Here is a 19,574-nt window from a genome sequence, read left to right on the forward strand (position 1 = left end):
TTTACAGTGCCTAGAGAAGGGAAGAATTTCTTCTCAACACTGAGTTTAAATCTTTATTTCAAGCCATTCCTACTTGTCCTGTTGGGCAAGAAACAGAATCCTCACCCTGAGAAAAACTGATACCTCAAATATTGTATCTTCATAATATATAAAATTATAGATGCATATAATCTTTTGTCTTCATATTAAGATGTCACTTAAGCCTTTCAAGCCACAAGATTAGACCAAGAAACAGGAATAAAGAAGGTGTTTTTGGATCTGGGATCAGCAATGATTGCACCCTTTTTCACAGTCATAAAATAACATTTATCAAATTCAAATTAACATTCCAGTGACAGCCAAAAAAATTCCTTCTGAAGCCATTCTCTCCTGGGTTTTCTGTGTGCAGTAGTTGATATTCCTTAGTATTGACTAAACACTGCTCTTAAGGTTTTGTGAGCTCAAAACAACAAGATTGTAGACAACACTGAACTCCTCTACATACCTGGGGAAAATAAAAGTGGATTTTTTTTTTTCCCATTGTCACTGTAAATGTTGCAGAAGTGGATTTTTGTGCCTGGGAGCTTTTGATGACATCAGTCAAAAGGCTGATTTAAAGTACCTCGGTTAGGTCACAAGTGTCCCATTTAAAACCAAGTGGTTGTAAAAAGAACATAAAAATCCCTCAGTCTGCTGATTCACCCTTTATGGCACCTCTGATATGCAAAGTGCTGATGCTTCTTTGTGAGCCAAACTGGGTCCCATTTCCTGCAACCTGGTTTCTCCTTACCCTTGTGCCATGAATTCGATTTGCTCCTGAAATCCCCCACTGGATTTGTCTGAACAGCAATTCTGATCCAATTCCTGCAGATCATGAGAATCAAAATTGTGGGGTTTTCAAGAGTATTATGTCAAAGGACCTTCAGAAAATTATCTTTAATTAACAATTTTCAGTATAAACAAGAATAAACGATGGAAGTAAACATTCATACACAGCTGCTGGGGCCAGGCTGGGAGAGCTGGGGGTGCTCAGCTGGAGAGGAGAAGCTGCAGGGAGAGCTCAGAGCCCCTTGCAGGGCCTGAAGGGGCTCCAGGAGAGCTGCAGAGGGACTGGGGCCAAGGGCTGCAGGGCCAGGAGCCAGGGAATGGCTGCCAGGGGCAGAGGGCAGGGCTGGATCTTGGGATCTGGGGCAGGAATTGTTCCCTGGCAGGGTGGGCAGGGGCTGGGATGGAATTGCCAGAGCAGCTGGGGCTGCCCCTGGATCCCTGGCAGTGCCCAAGGCCAGGCTGGACACTGGGAGCTCCTGGGACAGTGGGAGGTGTCCCTGCCATGGCTGGGAGTGCTCACCAATAAATAAATTACCAAGACCTCTTTCTGTGTTAGAGATGCAAAAATTGACTGGTGCACAGGTACAGTCCAAGCCAACATCCAGAACCCTCCCTTCACAGCCACTGAATTTAACCTTAAAGAGGTGAATGTACTTTTAAAAAATATGCAGGGAACCTGCTAAAAATTCATGAGCTGTAAGTACTGAAATAAGAGTACAAAGGTCAAACAGGGCACAGCAAGATGCTTGCCTCCACTCCGATGTGTTTTTCCTATGCCTCTTTCCCCTTTGAAGTGATACGAGACTGTAAAAGTGATTACAGTCTGTGCTGAAGTGAGGCATTAATTTGGATTTCAGCAGAAGGAAAATGACCTGCAAGGGAAGAACTGATCTGTTGCTGCTGTGGTTTAACCCCCCAGGGGTGGGGAGGTGTGAAAGTCACAAAAGGTGCTGTGCAAACCCTGCCCAGCAATAAAAACACCCTGGAATGGTCGGCACTGCCTCCAGCCCAAATCAAACACCCAAACTAACGATGACAAAAAAATAACTCTACCACAACCCAAACTGGCACATTTCATTTAATAATATTTAAAAATAATTGAGTTATTTGTAATGCAAATGCTCATCACACAATCAAATTTCCTTCAAGCAGGGTGACAGTGTGGATTTCACATTTTCACTGAACCTGAAATTTCTCTAGTGCGATATTTTATTAATAAAGTGCATTCAAAACCTTGATAAGAGGAATTAGCATGAAATTATTTCGGTGTAAGTTTTAACCACTTCAAAAGAGAAGACTTCCACCCAAACCTTTTGCCCTCTTCCCCCTCATTTTCCTTCGTGTCTGAATCAGAAACCTTTTCCACGACAGCCTCGTAAGTCTTTCGTGCTCGGAGGATTTCCTTGTCCGTGCTGAAATGCACCATTTGCCTGCTGAGAATGGGCACCACCAGGTTGAAGTTGTCAACTCTCTTGTTTAATTTCCTGATGTCTTCCTCGAACTGCTCGCAAATCCGACCCCACTGCTTCTGCTCCGACAGCGTCATGGGCTCCCCAAGCTTCCTCCTGGAGGCCACGATGCTGTTCCTCAGCCGCTCGATGGTCTCCCGGATCTCCTTCTGCAGCAGGATCCACTCGGGCTGGTACCCGTTGTCGATGAGGATCCTGTTCAGGTTGTGGGTCATGGGGTCGATGTGGGGACTGTCCGAGAACTTCTGCAAAGGCTTCCCCTTGCCGCTGAGGTTGTCGAAGTCTCCTTTGGCCATGGATTCCTGGATGAGGTCCTCCACCAGCCGTTCCACCGCCTGAGTTATCTTCACCTTCTTGCTCTGCCGCACGTCCTTGGCTCTGCTGAGGTCGCTGCCGGCGTAGCGGCTCTCCAGCCTCTGCTGCCGGTACTCCAGCACCTGCTCGGTGGCGCGGTCCACGCGGAACTGCATGTACTGCTTCTCCCGCTGGCTCGGCGTGCCGATGCCCACGCCCTCGAAGCTCAGGTAGTGTCTGTGCTGCAGGGACTTGGATTTGAACTGGTCCTCCTCCTCCTCCTCAGGGTCTGATTTCTGTTTGGCTGCCAGGTCGCTGAGCACAACCCTGTAGGCCTCCTCCACCCTTATGAAGGCCTTGGAATCAGCCATGCCGGAGCTGCTGTCCGGGTGATATTTTTTGGCGAGATTGCGATAGGAGTTTCTGACATCATCCATGGAACATCCTTCCTCGAGCTCCAGAATTTTGTAAGAGTCCTTGACATCGTTTTTGGGTTTGTAACTCGACAACATCCTGCAGAGAAACGGCTTCAGCTTCCTTGGGATCATGGCTCCCCGTCCCATGAAACAATGTCCCATGTTGTTAGGCAGCATGACACAAAGCCACTGGGGATTTCTTCAGATGCAGCTACATTATAAAGAACCTACAGACACATTTGTACAAAAAACATGTTAAATATCCTTTTTTCTAAAGAACTTCCAGGGCACAAGTCATATCTTTAGCCTGATATATTAAAGAAATCTCTACTAAAATTCAGCAGTATTTTTTTCTTTTTCAGACTTATATTGAAATCACAGAATTCCAGAATGGTTTGGGTTAGAAGGGACATGAAAGGCCACCCCATCCCAGCCCTGCCATGGCAGGGACACCTCCCACTGTCCCAGGAGCTCCCAATGTCCAGCCTGGCCTTGGGCACTGCCAGGGATCCAGGGGCAGCCCCAGCTGCTCTGGCAATTCCATCCCAGCCCCTGCCCACCCTGCCAGGGAACAATTCCTGCCCAAGATCCCATCCAGCCCTGCCCTCCTTAAGCTTAAAGTCATTAATTTACATTTCTAATTAATTACTATTTAAGTAGTAGTATTACAATGTAAATGAAAATCAATTCACCATTTACATTTTCTGGTATGACAACAGGAACACAGGTTTGTTTTGCACTGCAGAATTCCCTGGAAGCATTTTTATCGCCTTTATTTTTCTATTATTTTTTTTATTGCAAAATAAACTTTCATCAAACTCATGCCAGCGTAAACTGGAAATAAGCTTGATGCTGAGCAACAACTGCTGAAACAAATCCCTCCCTTTTCCTCTGTACCTACATTCAACAATTTCCTACTCCCTTGGATCAAAGCCTCTACGACCTGGTACGTTCTCAAAGGAGGTCATCACAGCACGATTTCGGTATTTCACAGCAACATCTGGATCAGACTCAGGTTACAGATTCATTTAGTTCAGCCTTTGTATCCCAGCAGTGGCCAAACTGGCATAAACCTGGAACTCAGAACAGATCGATAGCAGTCAGTATTCCCTCTGTCAGCAATTCCAGTGATTCTGGGTTATCCAGGGACACAGCCAGGGCAATACCTCTGCAGGTAACAAAGTCAGTCCTTATGTAAAACCCAAGTGGAAGATTGTAACACTTAACTGCACACACCGGTTACACATCAGCCAACTCCTCTCTATTCATGGAAATCCTTAAGAAAATGCTGGATCAGTGGAGCTAAAGACATAGAGAGAGCAACATCTCCTTTGCTCGCTCCGTTTTCAAACAAAAAACTAGGTCAAATCCACTCCTCCAGGTTAATAAAAGAATAACCAGCACTTATGTCTTCTGTACAAACCAAATTGCCCTTCTGCCCTAACCCAGAGAAGGAAAACGACAAGAACTTGGGACTAGATCAATCCTCAATGTTTTCAGCTGGCTTTGATTCATGTAAGGTAATAGGTCAGCAGCTTGTGATAATGGAGCTCATTAACACGTTGTATTTATGATCCGGTGATATCATTCCGTCTGGGTGGCGGACAAACACCTGATTTTTATATGGCCATAAAACCCCCTGTAACTACTTAACATACTTAAACATGATCATACTTAAAAATTATCAATAAATACAATAAATACACTTTCTAAATTTCTAAATTCAATTATTGCTCCGAAAGTGACCTTCTCGTAACTCGTTAGCCCCGATTTCAATAAACTTATTCTTAAAGAACCGTAAGTAGAACCCTCACCTCCCGAGGGGGCCGGCTGGAAAAGGGGGGGGTTACTCCCTGGAAGAGTGAACTGAGAGATCCCCGCTGGGATTTGGGAAGGGGGGACGGATGAGGCCTCCCCCAGGAGCCAGCCCCGCTCCCGCCCTCCCTGCTCCGCAGGGCTCCGCACCTGCGAGCCCGGCCCGCCCCCGCCTCACCTGCTGCCGCCGGCCGGCCCGCGGGAACGGGCCGGGAACGGCGCCGCAGGAAGGGGAGGAGCGGCAGGAACCGGAGGGGCCGGGCCGCGGCTGTGACCCCGCGATCAAGGACGGAGGGAGGGAGAGCGGGGAAGGACAGAGCGGGGACGGAGGGGAAGAAAGGGGACAAAACGAGAGGGTCGGGGGAAGTGAGAGAAACGGGGAAGTAGGGAAGAAGGGAGAGGGAAAAGGTGGGGAAGGAAGGGAGATCGGTGGGAGAGGGTCGCGCTTGTCCCCGCTCTCCGCTGGGGGGCGCCCGAGGGCCGCCGCAGCCGTGAGGGGCGGGAAGGAGCCGTGAGGGGAGGTGCCATGGTGGAGCTGTGAGGGGAGATGGTGCCATGGTGGGGCTGTGAGGGGAGATGGTGCCATGGTGGAGCTGTGAGGGGAGATGGTGCCATGGTGGGGCTGTGAGGGGAGATGGTGCCATGGTGGGGCTGTGAGGGGAGATGCCATGGTGGGGCTGTGAGAGGAGATGCCATGGTGGAGCTGTGAGGGGAGATGGTGCCATGGTGGAGCTGTGAGGGGAGATGGTGCCATGGTGGGGCTGTGAGGGGAGATGGTGCCATGGTGGAGCTGTGAGGGGAGATGGTGCCATGGTGGAGCTGTGAGGGGAGATGGTGCCATGGTGGGGCTGTGAGGGGAGATGCCATAGTGAGGCCGTGAGGGGAGATGGTGCCATGGCGGGGCTGTGAGGGGAGATGGTGCCATGGTGGGGCTGTGAGGGGAGATGGTGCCATGGTGGAGCTGTGAGGGGAGATGCCATGGTGGGGCTGTGAGAGGAGATAATGCCATGGTGGGGCTGTGAGGGGAGATGCCATAGTGAGGCCGTGAGGGGAGATGGTGCCATGGTGGGGCTGTGAGGGGAGATGCCATAGTGAGGCCGTGAGGGGAGATGGTGCCATGGTGGGGCTGTGAGGGGAGGTGCTGCCATAGTGGAGCTGTCACCACGGCTCAGGTGGGCGGGGAAGCTCTGGATCAGGGCAGCAGCAGAGAGTGGGAGAAAAGACAAACCTCTCGGTTAATGCTGCACTCTGTGCAGTTCCAGCAGTTCCTGGTACAAAATGAAGACTCTTCATCCCACTGCAGCTAACAGGTCATGGTTTTCCTGCCTGGGTGTGAACCCATGGACTGAAAAAAGTCAGGCTGATCTGCACATAGAGCTGGCCCCGTTCTTCATTCAAACAGGAAAATATTTCATGAAATTAGGATCGCGCAAAGTTTCAATGTTTACAAAATAAAGAAGATCACAGGAAACAAATTTAAAAGTTTAAAGCTACAAGAAAAGCACGTGACAAAACTGTGTAAGTAGTTTATAGCATAGTTTTATTAAGTCTTTTGTCAGTAGAGATGTTGTTCCTAACTACCTCTTTATGACTTTTGAGCCACATGTATCTCTAATTATAGATTTCTAGCATTGTTATGCCTTTTAAGACCAGTGTAGAAGAGAACAGTGAAATCAGTAGTGGTTTTCTGTCCCAAGTAAACGAAAAAACTCGTTTACCCCAAGCAGACTAAAGCCTGTGGGTTTCGTGTCCCATGTCACCCAACGGGGCCGTGTGGCGATGCTGGCACAGCCGAGCGCAGCCTTTGGGGCCGCTGTCCGAATGCATTTGGAAGGGCACGGACACACTTGGAGCGCCGTGTGTCTTTGTGCTCCGTGCTTTTGTTGCCCGTGCGGGCGGAGCGGGGCCGGCGGGAGCCGCGCTCCCCTCAGAGCCCCTGAGGGCGGCAGCAATGGCGGCGCCGCTCCCTCAGCGGCCGGCCCCGGCCCCGGCGGGCGGGGAGCCCTCGGCAGCGCCCTGCTGGCAGCAGGGAGCGAGCCCCGGGCCCGGGCTCTGGCCCCGTGGCGCCGCACGGCCGAGGGGAGAGCTGCGAGAGTCGGGGCCGCGGCCATTGCCCCGAGCCAGGTGGCCCCGGCCTCGCGTGGTGCCCCTGGGCCGCTGAGCTCCCCGGGCCCGGCCGAGGCGCCGCGGCTGCGCTCGGTGCCCCTGCGTGTCACTGCTGAAGGCAGCCACGAGCCCCGCTGGCCGGGCAGAGCCCTGAGGGCCAGCCCTGCTCCCCGGCCTCCCGCGGCACCTGCAGCCGCTGCCCACGGCTCCCTGGCACGGCGCTGCAAAGGCCAATTGCTCGTGGCCGGCGCAGCGCAGGCTGCAAAGGCCGGGCTCTGTAGTGCGGGGCTGGGGCTGGCACACGTGTGCCAGCGTGGCCAAAGCCTCTCAGGGCTCTGGGCACAGCAGGGGCCACAAGGCCACGGGTCCGGGGGCTGCTCCGGGCCGCTTCCTGCCCGCTGCGCTGCTGTTGGGCTGCCGGGGGTGGCCCTTTGTGACACGGGCGCGTGGGGTCAGGGCCCTCTGTGATGCGGGACACGGTGGTGGCCAGAGAGCCTTGTGACATCAGGGAGCCCCAGCCTGGCTGCGGGTATCCAAGGGGCGCAGAGCCCTGGGGTGCCCAGTCCCAGGAGAGCCGCTCTCTCAGGAGGAAGCAGCTCCCTGCGTCTCTCTTCATGAGAAGACAGTGGACATTACATCAAATTACACGGAAGATGGACAGAGAGAAAGAGAATCCCAACTCCCAGCCCGCCCAAGGCCACCTGCTGAGCCTGCGGAGGAGGCCAAGAGAGAGGGATGAGGCAGGAAGGAGAGGCCAGCAGACGGAGAAGGCCAGGATCTTTGCTTTGCCAAGGGAGCCGTCTCCGTCCCACGTGTCCTCATCCTCCTCACAGGTGCCCCTCAAGCTGCCACCGGTGGAGGTGAGGCAGCCAAAGGTGGGACCCAAAAACCTGAACCAACCATTGGTCTCACCAGTGGAGCTCAGGCAGCCACAGGCAGCACCGCAGGGCAGCCGGAGCCGGGCCCTGTCCCTCTGTGGGGACAGGCTGCCACCGCTGCCACCGCTGCCACCACTGCCACGGCTGCCACGGCTGCCACCACTGCCACAGCAGCCACCACTGCCACGGCTGCCACCACTGCCACAGCAGCCACGGCTGCCACCACTGCCACGAATGCCACCACTGCCACGGCTGCCACCACTGCCACAGCAGCCACGGCTGCCACCACTGCCACGAATGCCACAAATGCCACCACTGCCATCACTGCCACAAATGCCACCACTGCCCTGCCTGGTGAGTCCCAGGCACACTCAGAGCCAGGGCACAGAGCTGGGGAGTGCAGGAGAGAAGGGGCCCCAGCCCTGCAGCCCCTGTCCTGGGCAGCCACACACCCCCGTGCCCAGGGTGCTCTTGCCCCCGCTCAGGGTGGCCCAGGAGGGCACAGCCCTTGTGTCCCCAAGCTGGCAGCTGCAGCCTGTGCCACCCATCCCCTCGGGGGCCCGAGTCGTGGAGCGCAGCCTCACGGGCACAGCTCCAGGAAAATGGCATAACAATGAGCTGTCCCGAGGGGAAAGTGACAGTGACCAGGTGCTGTCCCCAGTGACAGAGGACATTGAGCTCTCTCCAGGGGACAGCAGGAGTAACCTGGAGCTGTCCCCAGTAGAAGAGGCCACTGAGCTCTCTCCTGGGGACAGCAACAGTGAGACAGGGGTGTCCTCAGTGGAAATGGCCATCGAGGTGATTCCAGGGGACAGCACAAGTGACCAGGAGCTGTCCCATGTGGAAGAGGCCATTGAGGGCATTGCAGGGGACAGCACAAGTGACCAGGAGCTGTCCTCAGTGGAGGAAGCCATCGTGGCTGTTTCAGGGGACAGCCCAACAGATGAGGAGCTGTCCTCAGTGGAAGAGGACATCGAGGGCATTGCAGAGGACGACACAAGTGACGAGAAGCTGTCCCCAGTGGAAGAGGCCACTGAGGTCATTTCAAGGGACAGTCTGATTGATGAAGAGCTGTCCTCAGTGGAAGAGGACATTGAGGTCGCTCCTGAGGACAGCACAAGTGACCTGGAGCTGTCCCCAGTGGAAGAGGCCATCGTGGTCATTTCAGGGTACAGCCCGACTGATGAGGAGCTGTCCTCAGTGGAAGAGGCCATCGAGGTCGCTCCTGAGGACAGCACAAGTGACGTCGGGCTATACCCAATGGAAAATGACAAGGAGCTCTCCCGAGGGGACAGCAAGAGTGACAAGGAGCTGTCCCCAGGTGAAAAGGAGTGTGAAGAAGAGCTGTCCCAATGGCTAGAACATGAAGCTGGAGAGCTCTCCCAATGGGAAGAACAAGAGGACGAAGAGCTCTGCCATTGGGAAGATGAGGATGAAGCACTCTCCCATAGGGAAGAATGTCAGGATGGAGAGCTGACAAGGATGGCCCTGCTTGGTGGTATGGACAGAGATTCAAGCTCGTCACCTGAACTGCCGGAAATGGAGGAGATATCAAGACACCAGAAGGTTGTGGAATGGCTGGAAGCCAATTTTCCCAATGATTATGGTGTTGAGGAGGAGGAAGAGAATGAAGGTGACAGATACCAAGGACTGTCCAAACTGAAATGGTGCAAGGAGGAGACCCCATGGCAAGACCTGTTGGACTCCCTGTCATCTCTTGCTTTCAACGTTGGTGACAATGTGCTTTCAAAAGGGAAGCACTGCAAAGTCCAAGAGATGGAAGATGACATCCAGGACAACAGCTGGAATAACTCCATGGGCCTGGTGGATGATGAGGACCCTCTGGAGGGACCCAGCTGCTCCAGGCATGTGGGTGCAGGGGTGGCAGCAGAGGCAGCCCATGCCCTGCCCAAGCTGGCAGCTGCTAAGGAGAAGCCCAGCGAGTCTCTTGGTCCAGAGGTGACAGAAGTGACAGAGGCACAGAGCCAGGTCTCTGAGAAACGTCCCTCCCGCTTCAGGCAGGCGCTGCGGGCGCTGCGGGGGCTGTTCCGGTGCCGCTCTGTGGCGCGGGGGCCGTTCCGGTGTCCCCACCTGGTGTCGGGGCTGTTCCGGTGTCCCTGCCTGGGTGCACAGCTGGAGGAGTAGCGCCCACGGCAGCGCCAGGCTGGGCCTGGAGACGGAGGCAGAGCAGCACTTGGGTGGGAGAAACGTCCTGGTTGTGGTTCCTGGAGATCAGCGCAACCTGACCCAGCAAGTGCAGGACTCAGGCCAAGAAGTGGCCATGGACCATTGTGAGGATCAAGAGCACCAAAGACCCCCAAAGCTGCTGACTCTTTTTCAGAAGGGTCTGAAAGGACAGACTGTGCAAGAGACCCAATTTGCATGGAGGTGAGAAACCCGTTTCAGGGTGGGGAACCCAGTCCATAAAAGGGCACCTCCACCAAGCCCATGACCCTGGACATCCCAACAGCTGGATCAACGTGGGAACCAGGAGTGTCATCCCCTCTCCTTGGAACCATGCTGGAGCCAGGAGTGATGTCCTATCAGCTGGAACCACGCTGGAGCCAGGACTGATGATCTCTTCTCTTTCCTGGTCTTTCAGTGGCCAGGACTGAAAGTCTTGCCCTTTTTAACTCTTTTCCTTTCTCTCTGCCCTTTAACCCTTTCCCTTTATCCCAAACTCATTGCCCTGTGTTTTTATTGTAGGTTAGGGAGTAATGTAGCAGTTGTGTAGTAGTAAGTCATTAATTTACTACTACTTTAAGTTAGTACTACTTTAACTTACTACTACTATTAACTTACTAGTCATTTGTTAACATAATTAACAAGATGTTAATATATTAATAAAAATATTTTTAAGTATTTAACAGAAGTTTTTGATTATTTTGCGGATGCTCCGGCTTTTGTGGTTGCTTTTGTCCCTGAGCTTTTACGGTTCTTGGGTGCTTCCTTCCCTTTATGGGTGGGTGATCACAACATGTTAATAAAAAATGCTGCTTTTTCCTGTTGTGCTTGTCTGTGCCTGGTCCACCCCAAGAGCAAGGTGGGTGCTGGCAGCATAAACAGGCATGGACTCAGGAATATCCTGAGCTGGAGGGACCCCCAGGATCCCCCAGTGCCCCCCTGCCCTGCCCAGACCCCCCAACAAGCCCAGCCTGGGCATCCCTGGATGCTCCTGGAGCTCTGGCAGCCTCGGGGCCGTGCCCATTCCCTGGGGAGCCTGGGCAGTGCCAGCAGCCTGTGGGGAAAGAGGAGCCTTGCCCTAAAAGCCAACCTAAATCCCTGCTGGGTCAGCTGCAGCCGCTCCCTGCTGCTGTCCCTGTGGCAGGAGCAGAGCCCGGAGCTTGAGGGAAGAGCTGACAATTTCCTGACTCCATCTCCCTCTTCTCCAGCACTTCTCAGGAATGTGACAGCACACAGGCAGACTTTAAAAACCCTGCATTTATTCTTGCATCATTCACTTGCACAAGCCCAGTCTCAGCCGTGTCCCACATTGCACAGCCCCACACCAGCTGTGCCACCACAGCTGGGAGCTGCACCAGCCCCACACAAGGGGCACAGTTTAAGGACTCTTGTTTAGTTATACCTTGTCTGTAAATAGAATTGTTAAACCAGGGGGGACTGAGGAAACAAGACATTCACAGCAACTGAAGTAATTTAAAATGGCATTAGGAGAAACAGTGCTGCCTGATGCATACCTATTGCAAATGCCTTAATAACCAACAGGAGCCATCTTCACAGTACAGTATTTTACTGAGGAATAGTTAAATGTGCTGCAAATGAACAATAAAAATTAATTGCATTTTCTTGAAAGAAAGAGTAACTTTTTCTCCTATTGCCAGACAATGCCTTCATAATTTTTAGGATCATACAAATTCTACAGACGGTTGAATTTTTCTCTGGTTTTCTTACAAGAGAAAAAAAGAAAGGGAAACTAATCCATACCATTTGTTTGGCAAAAACCAAAATGTGCACTAAAAAGCTTGGGTGATTTGGGGAAGGGGGAGCAGCCCCTCTCAGAGGATGGGCAGGGGCTGGGATGGAATTGCCAGAGCAGCTGGGGCTGCCCCTGGATCCCTGGCAGTGCCCAAGGCCAGGCTGGACATTGGGAGCTCCTGGGACAGTGGGAGGTGACCCTGCCATGGCAGGGCTGGCACTGGGTGGGATCTGGGGTCCCTCCAGCCCAAACCATTGTAGGATTCTCTGATGCCCATGACATGCCTCAACCTGAGGGAAAGATCCCCCACCTGCAGCACCAAATGAGCCTCAGCTCCTTGCGGCTCCCTCCAAAACCCTGCCCAAGGTTCCTGCGTTCCAGCCACAAGATTTTTTTGTCCTGTTGGCCAGTTCAGCCTTCACTGTAACTGATGCTGGTGAAATGACACTATTAAAAAAGTGATGCTACTTGTGAAACCCTGAAATGAGCATTCACCCTGCTGGCAGCTCTGAGTAAAATTAGGACAGCAATAAAAGGTTAGACAATGACATTTAATGGTACTCCAGTAATAGATTTTTATCACTTTTTTTTATCCTACCACAACAATGTGTATTTTCATATACATTATATTTAATAAAATGTATTGATATGGAATTAGGAAAGCATGGGTTTAGTACTATTTACATATTTTAATTGAAACAATTTTCTTAACAACATTGAAAAATAGAAACTTAAAGTTCTCTTAACTGTGTTTTCAGCCAGTTAGTGGTAAACAAATGCATGCCTAGGAAGTCACACTCCCTCTAAAATGTGGTCAGTTGAAAGTTTCTAACTAAAGTGTGTATCTCTGTTTTGTTTCAAAAAATACATAAGTATGTCTGTCATTTCTGATACAAAATTCTACACTATCTTCAATAAATAAATAATAAAGCGATTCTGAAAAGTATGAAATGTAAACTTTGTTGTCCCTCCAACATACATTTTTTTTCCTTCCCATTGCTTGAAACATTACAGTGGTCTTTTAGGAAATTATAATACACAGACACTTCCCAGCACAGTTTACACTTATTACCATACTGATCTACCTACCTGTTATGGATATATCCTAATTTCCTAATGGAAACCAATAAGACTTGGAGTGCTAGAGAACACCGCCGACACAGGAGAGGTGGGAACCAGTACTGAAAGGACATGCAAGGAACACCGAAACCTAACAACAGCTCCACGAGAACGTTCACATGCGAATGACACGGGCCGGCACCTCCCATCCGGAATGAAGTCCTTACAAAAATACCAGTGGATGCATGACAGGGCATGAACAAAAGGAATCCAAGCAGAACAAAGAGGAATTTGACTCTCAGGGATCTTTTGTCCCCCGAGTCCGGACTCAGCAGAGCACTCACACAGACGTCGGTGCCCGCCTGGAGCCGGGAGCTTTGCCAAACAGGGATGTGGGCCTGGACCTTGTTATCCATGGAGTGAAAAGGATGGAGAGCCCTGGCATTCCCCCGATGGCTTTGGGTTCCCTGGGGAGCTGCAGGACGGGGCTGCACAAGGTGAGCAGGGCTCAGCTCCCTGCCTGGCCACCACAGACTGCCCCGCACACCTGGCTCTGCAGGCTGGAACTTCGCTGGAGCCATGACCACGGAGCTGGTTTCTTCTCCCCCAGGGCAGGTGCCGCTGGCCCCTGGAGCAGCAGCAGCCAGGAGTCACACACGGCACCCAGCAGGGCTCTGGGCCTCACCCTCGGCTCCCTGCCCCAGCACCGACACTCCTGGGGACAGCAGCGGCTCCCAAAGGGACCGGGGGTTGGAGCGCCATTCACCTCTGTGCAGAAGGCCTGGACATCTTCTATTTTCAGGGGCAACACGAGTCATGAAGTGGTATGTTAATAGAATCTTCTCTGTTTATAGATATAGACTATTTATTTTCTAAGTCTTTTCAGTACCGTCATGAAGATCTTTGCAGATCTTGCTGCGGACCGCTCCTTCCATTCACTCACATTTACACACCACTCTGCTGAGCAATAGGCACAGAACTCCTGAAGGGGGAAAACCCTCAGAAAGCCTCCAAAACACACCCACACTGCCTCCTCCATGGGAATTAAAGAGCAGGGCAACTGGAGCAGGCAGAGCCACCCATGTGGTTTGCCAGCCCTCCCGACTGCGGCGCAGGGAACAACAGGATTGTTTCACCAGCCCAGGAAAGCAACGCCAAGTTCCACACAGAGAGATTGACAGAGATCTCCTCACCAAATTGGGATTCATGTGTTCAGTGAGAATTATCAAGGCACAAAGATGCTCCTGTTTGCTTTGATAACCCTCTGACGTGTGAAGGGCGAGCAGTAGTTTCATGCCACACCAGCAAGGACTCGGTGACAGCTTCTGCAGACACCTCCTGCAGTGACCTCTGGCTGAATTCCGACACCGGCCCCTCTCTCCTAAGGCTCATCGAACAGCTGCAGGTCCAGGCGCACCACGATCTCTCCCGTGGGGACTTCGTGCAGGAGGAGACACTTCGTAACTGGTCCCTTGGAACCCTGATCCTTCTTGATGTCTGCCACACGGATCTCTGTCCTGCCCAAAAAGTCTGGAATGCAAAAACACCACGTGCTCAGGAAAGGGAACCCAGAGTCTGCAGAAAGACCTGAACTTCCACCCACACACAGCAAAAGAGAAAACAAACCTTCAGTCCAGCTCTGCTTGTGCACTTGAAGGGGGCCAGAGGCTGCAGAGAAGGGGATTTAGCCAGATCATGCTAAACAGCAGCAGCATTAAAACTAAACGGGCCCATGAGTGGAAAAACCCACCATGGAATTCACAGCTGCCTCACTTCAGGGACTTCTGGATTTTATGGTATGTTAGCAGAAGTCCAAAAGTTGCTGAACAGTTACACCTGAGAGTGAACCTGCTGGAGATGACACAGCCAAGCAGGGCATCAGCCCAGCAACAAGGTCAGTGAGCCAGCAGCAGTCCTATCCAAACTCTGCTGGAGAGGCTGTGACTCCAAAATACACCCTGTGATTTTTCCCAGCTTATGAACTGAGAGAGGCTGTGGAATCCCCTCCCCTGCAAGTGCTCAAGGCCACTCTGGATGGGGCTTGGAGCAACATGAGGTAGTGGGAGGTTCCTGCCCATAGAAGGGGTTGGAACTGGATGGTCTTTAAGGTCCTTTCCAAGCCAAACTGTTCCACGATTCTATCGGGTTTGGAATCCTGGGCTCATTTTTGCAACTGTTACTGCATATAACAGGAACTCAAAGTCATTTCTCTTCCTCCTGCCTCAATCCATCCATGTGCAAGCAGCATCCTGAGCTTTCTGGAGCCTTAGCAGAATTACAAACCACCCTTAACTTGTTGTCAGCTGCACAAGAAAAGGAACTCTCAAAACCCAGAGGGAGCTGCATCCTTTTTGTGCTAAAACTGGAGCGGAACAAGGGCAAGTTGACTCCTAAATATGCAAAGAGGGTCAAACCTGGGGTATCTTTAATGATCATCTCCCAACCCAGCCCATTGCCTCCGATTTCCCTCAAGCAGAAATGCTCCTCCTCAAAAAAGAGCTTTGCAAATGCCCTTGGCAGGGGCAGCCCCACACGCACCATCCGGGGAGAACTGGTCCCGCTCGAACACCGTGATGCACAGCACGTCCTGCTCCAGGTCCTTGATGAAGAACTGGCAGTTGGAATTCCACTTGGGATTGAGGGTGTCCTGGATGGTCTTGGTGATGTGGCACTGAGAGCCCATGGTCACCTCGCAGTAGGGGTTGCTCTTTCCTGGGAAGATGGGAACAAACAGAGACCAGCGGGGCTTTTTAGCAGCGTGATCCTGCTCGGGAGCTTCCCTCTGCTCCGACAGAGCTGAGCTGGGAAAGACCTTGGCCACACCAGGCCTCTGGCTCCATCCCAGGCTCCAGCCCCATCCAGGCTCTGCTTCACCACCTCTGTAATGGGCTACATCAACATCACAGTGAATGAGCACCCTCCACTCTTCCCTGTGGGACTCTGTGCCTTGTGTGGTGGAAACAAAGCCAGTCTGAAACAAAAGCCTCACGCAGGACAGCTGCAGGAGCACGGCTCAGCTGCACAAATTCACCTCTGCCCATTTATTCCTTAAACCCACGTCATTTAACAAAGTCGTGTCTGGGACAGACCCTGCGCAGTCAGGCTGGCAGAAGGGAACATTTCTGGATGGAGCAGAGAAAGCCAAGGCACTCACCATGGGACCTGCAGGGCTTCAGTTCAATGCCTTCAACAACGTTCACCATCAGCCTCCCGATGCCTGTTGCTCTCTGAGAGCGAACTGTGGTGGAACAGAAGAGCACAGAGAAAATGTCACCAGTGGATTTTCCTGCCCAGGGACTTTTCCACAGAAGATGAGTCCCACATCCTATGCTGTACCTAAGTAGGCCTTTTCCCTCTTCTTCTTCTCAGTCTCTATGTAAAGTTCTGAAGCAGCTTTGATCTTCTGAACCCAGGCAGTCCTTCAGAAGGAAAGGAGAAAAAAATGTTGCAAAATGCTGGAGCACAGCAGACAAAACGAAAGCTGTCCCTCCTTCCCAGGCAAGGCTCTGCCCCATCCCAGGCCCTGCCATCCCACAGCTGCCTGATCCTGGAAGGGATCTTACTGGAACTCACAGCACCTGCAGAATGTAACCATCCCAGGGAAGCAAACCCCACCACACAAAGAAAGCTCAAGAGAACCATGAGCAGGAGATGCTTGGTGAGAAAACCAAAGTTCTAAAGATCAGGTTTGCTTTCATCCAGCCCTTTGTTTTCCTGAAATAAACTGAGTTCTTGGAGCCAGGAGGTACCAGACACCAGTGCTGCTGAGGTCACTGTCCTTGGTCCCTGAGATTTCCTACCCAGTTCTTGTGACCCTCAGGGCTTCAAAAGTGTAACCTGGGGAGTCAACGGGTGGTGAATGGGCCCTTTGGGAAATCATTTCATGCTTAAGAATCACAGAACATCCTGAGCTGGAAGGGACCCACAAACATCACTGAGTCTGCTCCTGACCCCAACAATCCCAGCTGAGGGGGAAGGCTGACAGAGAAAAAGGGTGGCAGAAGGGCTACTAAGGGACCTCAAGGGCTTAGAAAAACTGCTGTGACATACAAGAGAGCCTGAGTCAAGGAAACATGGGAGAATCTGAAAGCTGTGGATCAACTTTGGAGCCCCAAATGAAGAGCTGCTGCTTCACAGGACATTCATGGTTTGTGCTGGGAGGCATCCTCAAGCTCATCCAGTCCCCCTCAGGGACACCTTCTACTATCCCAGCTAACAGCAGAAGATAGAATTGCGTCTTTGGCCTCTTCACTTTACCATGTGAAATGCAGCCTAAACATCCACCCTCAGCCATTTCCTCACTGGTCTAGCTGGAATTCAGGAAACATCATTATTTCTCCTTCCTTTTCAGGTCACCATATTCCAAGAAGGAGTTTTCCAGTCTTGTAAAATAACCAGCTTGGAGAGAGCTCTGCAAGTTTCCATCACAACCATTCCCATCCCACATTCACCAGACTTTTTAAAGGCCCACGAAGGCACCTACCTTTCATTAATGCTTTCGGCCCGGAGCGTGTAGACTCTGTCAATGTGGGAGATGTGGAAGATGGGCTCATCTCCAGAAGGGTCTGTGGGTAATTTTACCAGTACCTCGTTTAGGAAAATGGGCTGTAAAACATCAGCAGAACTGGAGTTGTACTGCAGAGTCTGCACGGGGGCATTCAGCACACATCAGCTCACAGCAGGTTTAATCTGTGCCCCAAGTATCTCCCTGCTTCTGCCTCCCATCTTTCTGCAGAAAATTTTAAAAGCTGACAAAGACAGAGGTGCCAGCATAGCCTGGAAACCCTCCTGGAGACAGCCAAGCACAGCAGAGTTTCCTCCTGCAGAGAGCAGCCAGCACCACGCTCCCTCTGCTCCCTCAAGCACACGAGCCCTCATGGAAGGGTTTTATTCAAGCAAAACCTCAAAAACATCTGTTCTTGTCTCACTGGAGCACACCCTTCCTGCCATCAGCCCTGAACCTCAAAGCTTTCAAACCTCTTCTCTGGGAAGAAGATCCCAGAACATCCCCATAATGGAGCTACCGAGCCCCATCCCCGTGCCGGAGCAGCACTTACAGTTTTGTACATTTTGTATTGCAGGTTGGACTTGGGGCTGAAGACCTTGTCTGTGCCAGAAGAGCCAAGAGGTTTTATGATCTGAGTGAGGAGGAGGAAGTCGTTGAAGAGAAAACCATACAGCTCCTTGTTACTCTTGGCTTTATAGAGCTTCCCACTGTGCAGGAACTTGCGTGGTCCCAAGCAGTTTGTAACTGAATTAAAAACGAGTTGCTGCGAAAAGTAGAAGAAGAACAACAACGCACTGTATAAAGTGAAACAATCGGGGCTGCCCTGCAAGAGAGCAAATACAGTTTTGAGTCCTGGTTCCAGTCTGTGTCACAGGGGTGACGATGCCCCGAGCGCGGCGAGCGGCGCGAGTCACGGGAGGAGCCGGGAGGAGCCCGTGCAGGGCACCCATCGCTCACAGGGCACGGGCTGGGCAGGCAGCGGGGAGCCAAAAGCATCTGTGGCCCCTGGCCAAACACATGCACCCCCAGGAGTGGGGCTGAGCCTGTCCTGGATGAGCAGCCAGAGGCCTCTCCCCAGGCTGAGCTTCTTCAAGGGCTGCTTTCTGAACTGGCTTTGAATTTCACCCCTTAAAACCCCCCAAAGGATTCCAGATGGCCACCATACCCCGAGTTGGAGCTGCTGGCCACTGGGCCTGGCACAATCCCAGACTCAGCCGGGGCTTCTTAGGGACCAGCAGATTCTGGGCCTTGCCTAAAGTGCCATTTTCAGGTTGACTTTCAGCACAGCTCTCACCACCCAGGGGCTCCTTTGGCAGGCTGGAAACCCCTGGGACAGAAAACAGGGAGAGGCTGGGCTGCCCCCTGCCATGGCTGGAGTGAGCACCACAGGCTGTGTCAGGGTGGGGATCTGCTGCCCTGGGGCTGCTCTGCGGCCAGGCACCATCCACAGAAGATAAAAGCAGGCAGGGGCTGGCAGATGAATGTGCTGACATTGTCACACACATCCTTCTCCCAGAACAGTCAGACTTCCTCAGGTAAAATGCCATTTTTCTACTTTATCAACTCATTAGTTTTTTACCTTCTAGAATGGGAAACTTGGCGCACAGTTTGAAAATCAAGTTGTGATCTGCCTGCCTCTGTTACCTCCAGCAGCAACAGGAAGGCCATCAGAATATCTTCCCTCCTTTTGCAGGACATACAAACACAGTATTTCTAGAAACTTAGCACGTAACCATAAAAAATGACACGGCATGGGAGGCAGGGATTCTCTCTGTAAAGTCTCTGGAGACTTGATCAGGATTCTTGAGTTTTCAAATGCATACAAAGCTCTACCGCAGAAAATATTTCTAAATATTTGGTTTTTAAAGCACTCCAAAGTGCTCAGGCACAGCTTTTCAATGGGGCACAGCAGTCCCAGCACCCAGAGCTGGGGATGGGGCAGAATGCAGACTGCAGCACCGAGCCCGGCTGTGGATTCAGGCAGGATTCACTGCAGGGAGCGGAGCAGCAAGCAGGCAGGAGGGCAGGGAGCTGGGATGGGAGGGGATGGGGGGTGGGATGGGGTTGGGATGGGGTTGGGATGGGGGTTGGGATGGGGTTGGGGGTTGGGATGGGGTTTGGGATGGGGTTGGGGGTTGGGATGGGGTTTGGGATGGGGTTGGGATGGGGTTGGGATGGGGTTTGGGATGGGTTTGGGATGGGGTTTGGGATGGGGGTTGGGATGGGGGTTGGGATGGGGTTGGGGGTTGGGATGGGGTTTGGGATGGGGTTGGGGGTTGGGATGGG

General features: G+C 52.3%; 3 protein-coding genes across 14 annotated transcripts in view; 1 reads left to right on the forward strand and 2 right to left on the reverse strand.

Moving 5' to 3' along the window:
• Positions 1 to 1,869: 1,869 nt before the first annotated feature.
• On the reverse strand, positions 1,870 to 5,283 carry DNAJC28 (DnaJ heat shock protein family (Hsp40) member C28). 4 transcript variants are annotated; one of them, XM_086883915.1, is made up of 3 exons: positions 4,980 to 5,283; positions 3,930 to 4,059; positions 1,870 to 3,213 (listed from the first exon to the last, which is right to left on the reverse strand). In XM_086883915.1, the coding sequence occupies exon 3, from the start codon at positions 3,161 to 3,163 to the stop codon at positions 2,066 to 2,068; it is 1,098 nt and encodes a 365-aa protein (XP_086740041.1). In that variant the 5' UTR covers positions 3,164 to 3,213; positions 3,930 to 4,059; positions 4,980 to 5,283; the 3' UTR covers positions 1,870 to 2,065. The 4 variants fall into 4 exon arrangements, with proteins under 4 accessions (XP_086740041.1, XP_086740040.1, XP_086740042.1 ...); XM_086883914.1 differs by having other exon boundaries at positions 3,888 to 4,059; XM_086883916.1 differs by lacking the exon at positions 4,980 to 5,283 and adding an exon at positions 4,801 to 4,972.
• Positions 5,284 to 7,324: 2,041 nt separating this feature from the next.
• Positions 7,325 to 10,652, forward strand: LOC111942869 (uncharacterized). The gene is made up of 2 exons (XM_023945931.2): positions 7,325 to 10,173; positions 10,256 to 10,652. Exon 1 carries the CDS (start codon positions 7,375 to 7,377, stop codon positions 9,928 to 9,930), a length of 2,556 nt encoding a protein of 851 aa, XP_023801699.2. The 5' UTR covers positions 7,325 to 7,374; the 3' UTR covers positions 9,931 to 10,173; positions 10,256 to 10,652.
• Positions 10,653 to 12,254: 1,602 nt separating this feature from the next.
• Positions 12,255 to 19,574, reverse strand: part of ITSN1 (intersectin 1) — a 97,999-nt gene continuing 90,679 nt past the window's right edge. For all 9 annotated transcript variants that reach the window (XM_086883891.1, XM_086883885.1, XM_086883884.1 and 6 more), the window contains 6 exons: positions 17,839 to 18,051; positions 17,265 to 17,386; positions 16,118 to 16,200; positions 15,936 to 16,019; positions 15,320 to 15,493; positions 12,255 to 14,311 (listed from right to left, as the gene is read on the reverse strand). In XM_086883891.1, the coding sequence (XP_086740017.1) occupies positions 14,163 to 14,311; positions 15,320 to 15,493; positions 15,936 to 16,019; positions 16,118 to 16,200; positions 17,265 to 17,386; positions 17,839 to 18,051 (825 nt within the window). In that variant the 3' untranslated portion in view covers positions 12,255 to 14,162. The remainder of the gene's footprint in view (positions 14,312 to 15,319; positions 15,494 to 15,935; positions 16,020 to 16,117; positions 16,201 to 17,264; positions 17,387 to 17,838; positions 18,052 to 19,574) is intronic.

The sequence above is a fragment of the Cyanistes caeruleus genome, chromosome 3, assembly GCF_971803275.1.
Source record: "Cyanistes caeruleus chromosome 3, bCyaCae1.hap1.1, whole genome shotgun sequence".
Taxonomy (NCBI): domain Eukaryota; kingdom Metazoa; phylum Chordata; class Aves; order Passeriformes; family Paridae; genus Cyanistes; species Cyanistes caeruleus.

Excerpts from the sequence above, each read along its gene's own strand:
- LOC111942869 (XM_023945931.2), top strand. The coding sequence starts at position 7,375 with ATGCGGGACACGGTGGTGGCCAGAGAGCCTTGTGACATCAGGGAGCCC.
- DNAJC28 (XM_086883915.1), bottom strand. The coding sequence starts at position 3,163 with ATGCTGCCTAACAACATGGGACATTGTTTCATGGGACGGGGAGCCATG.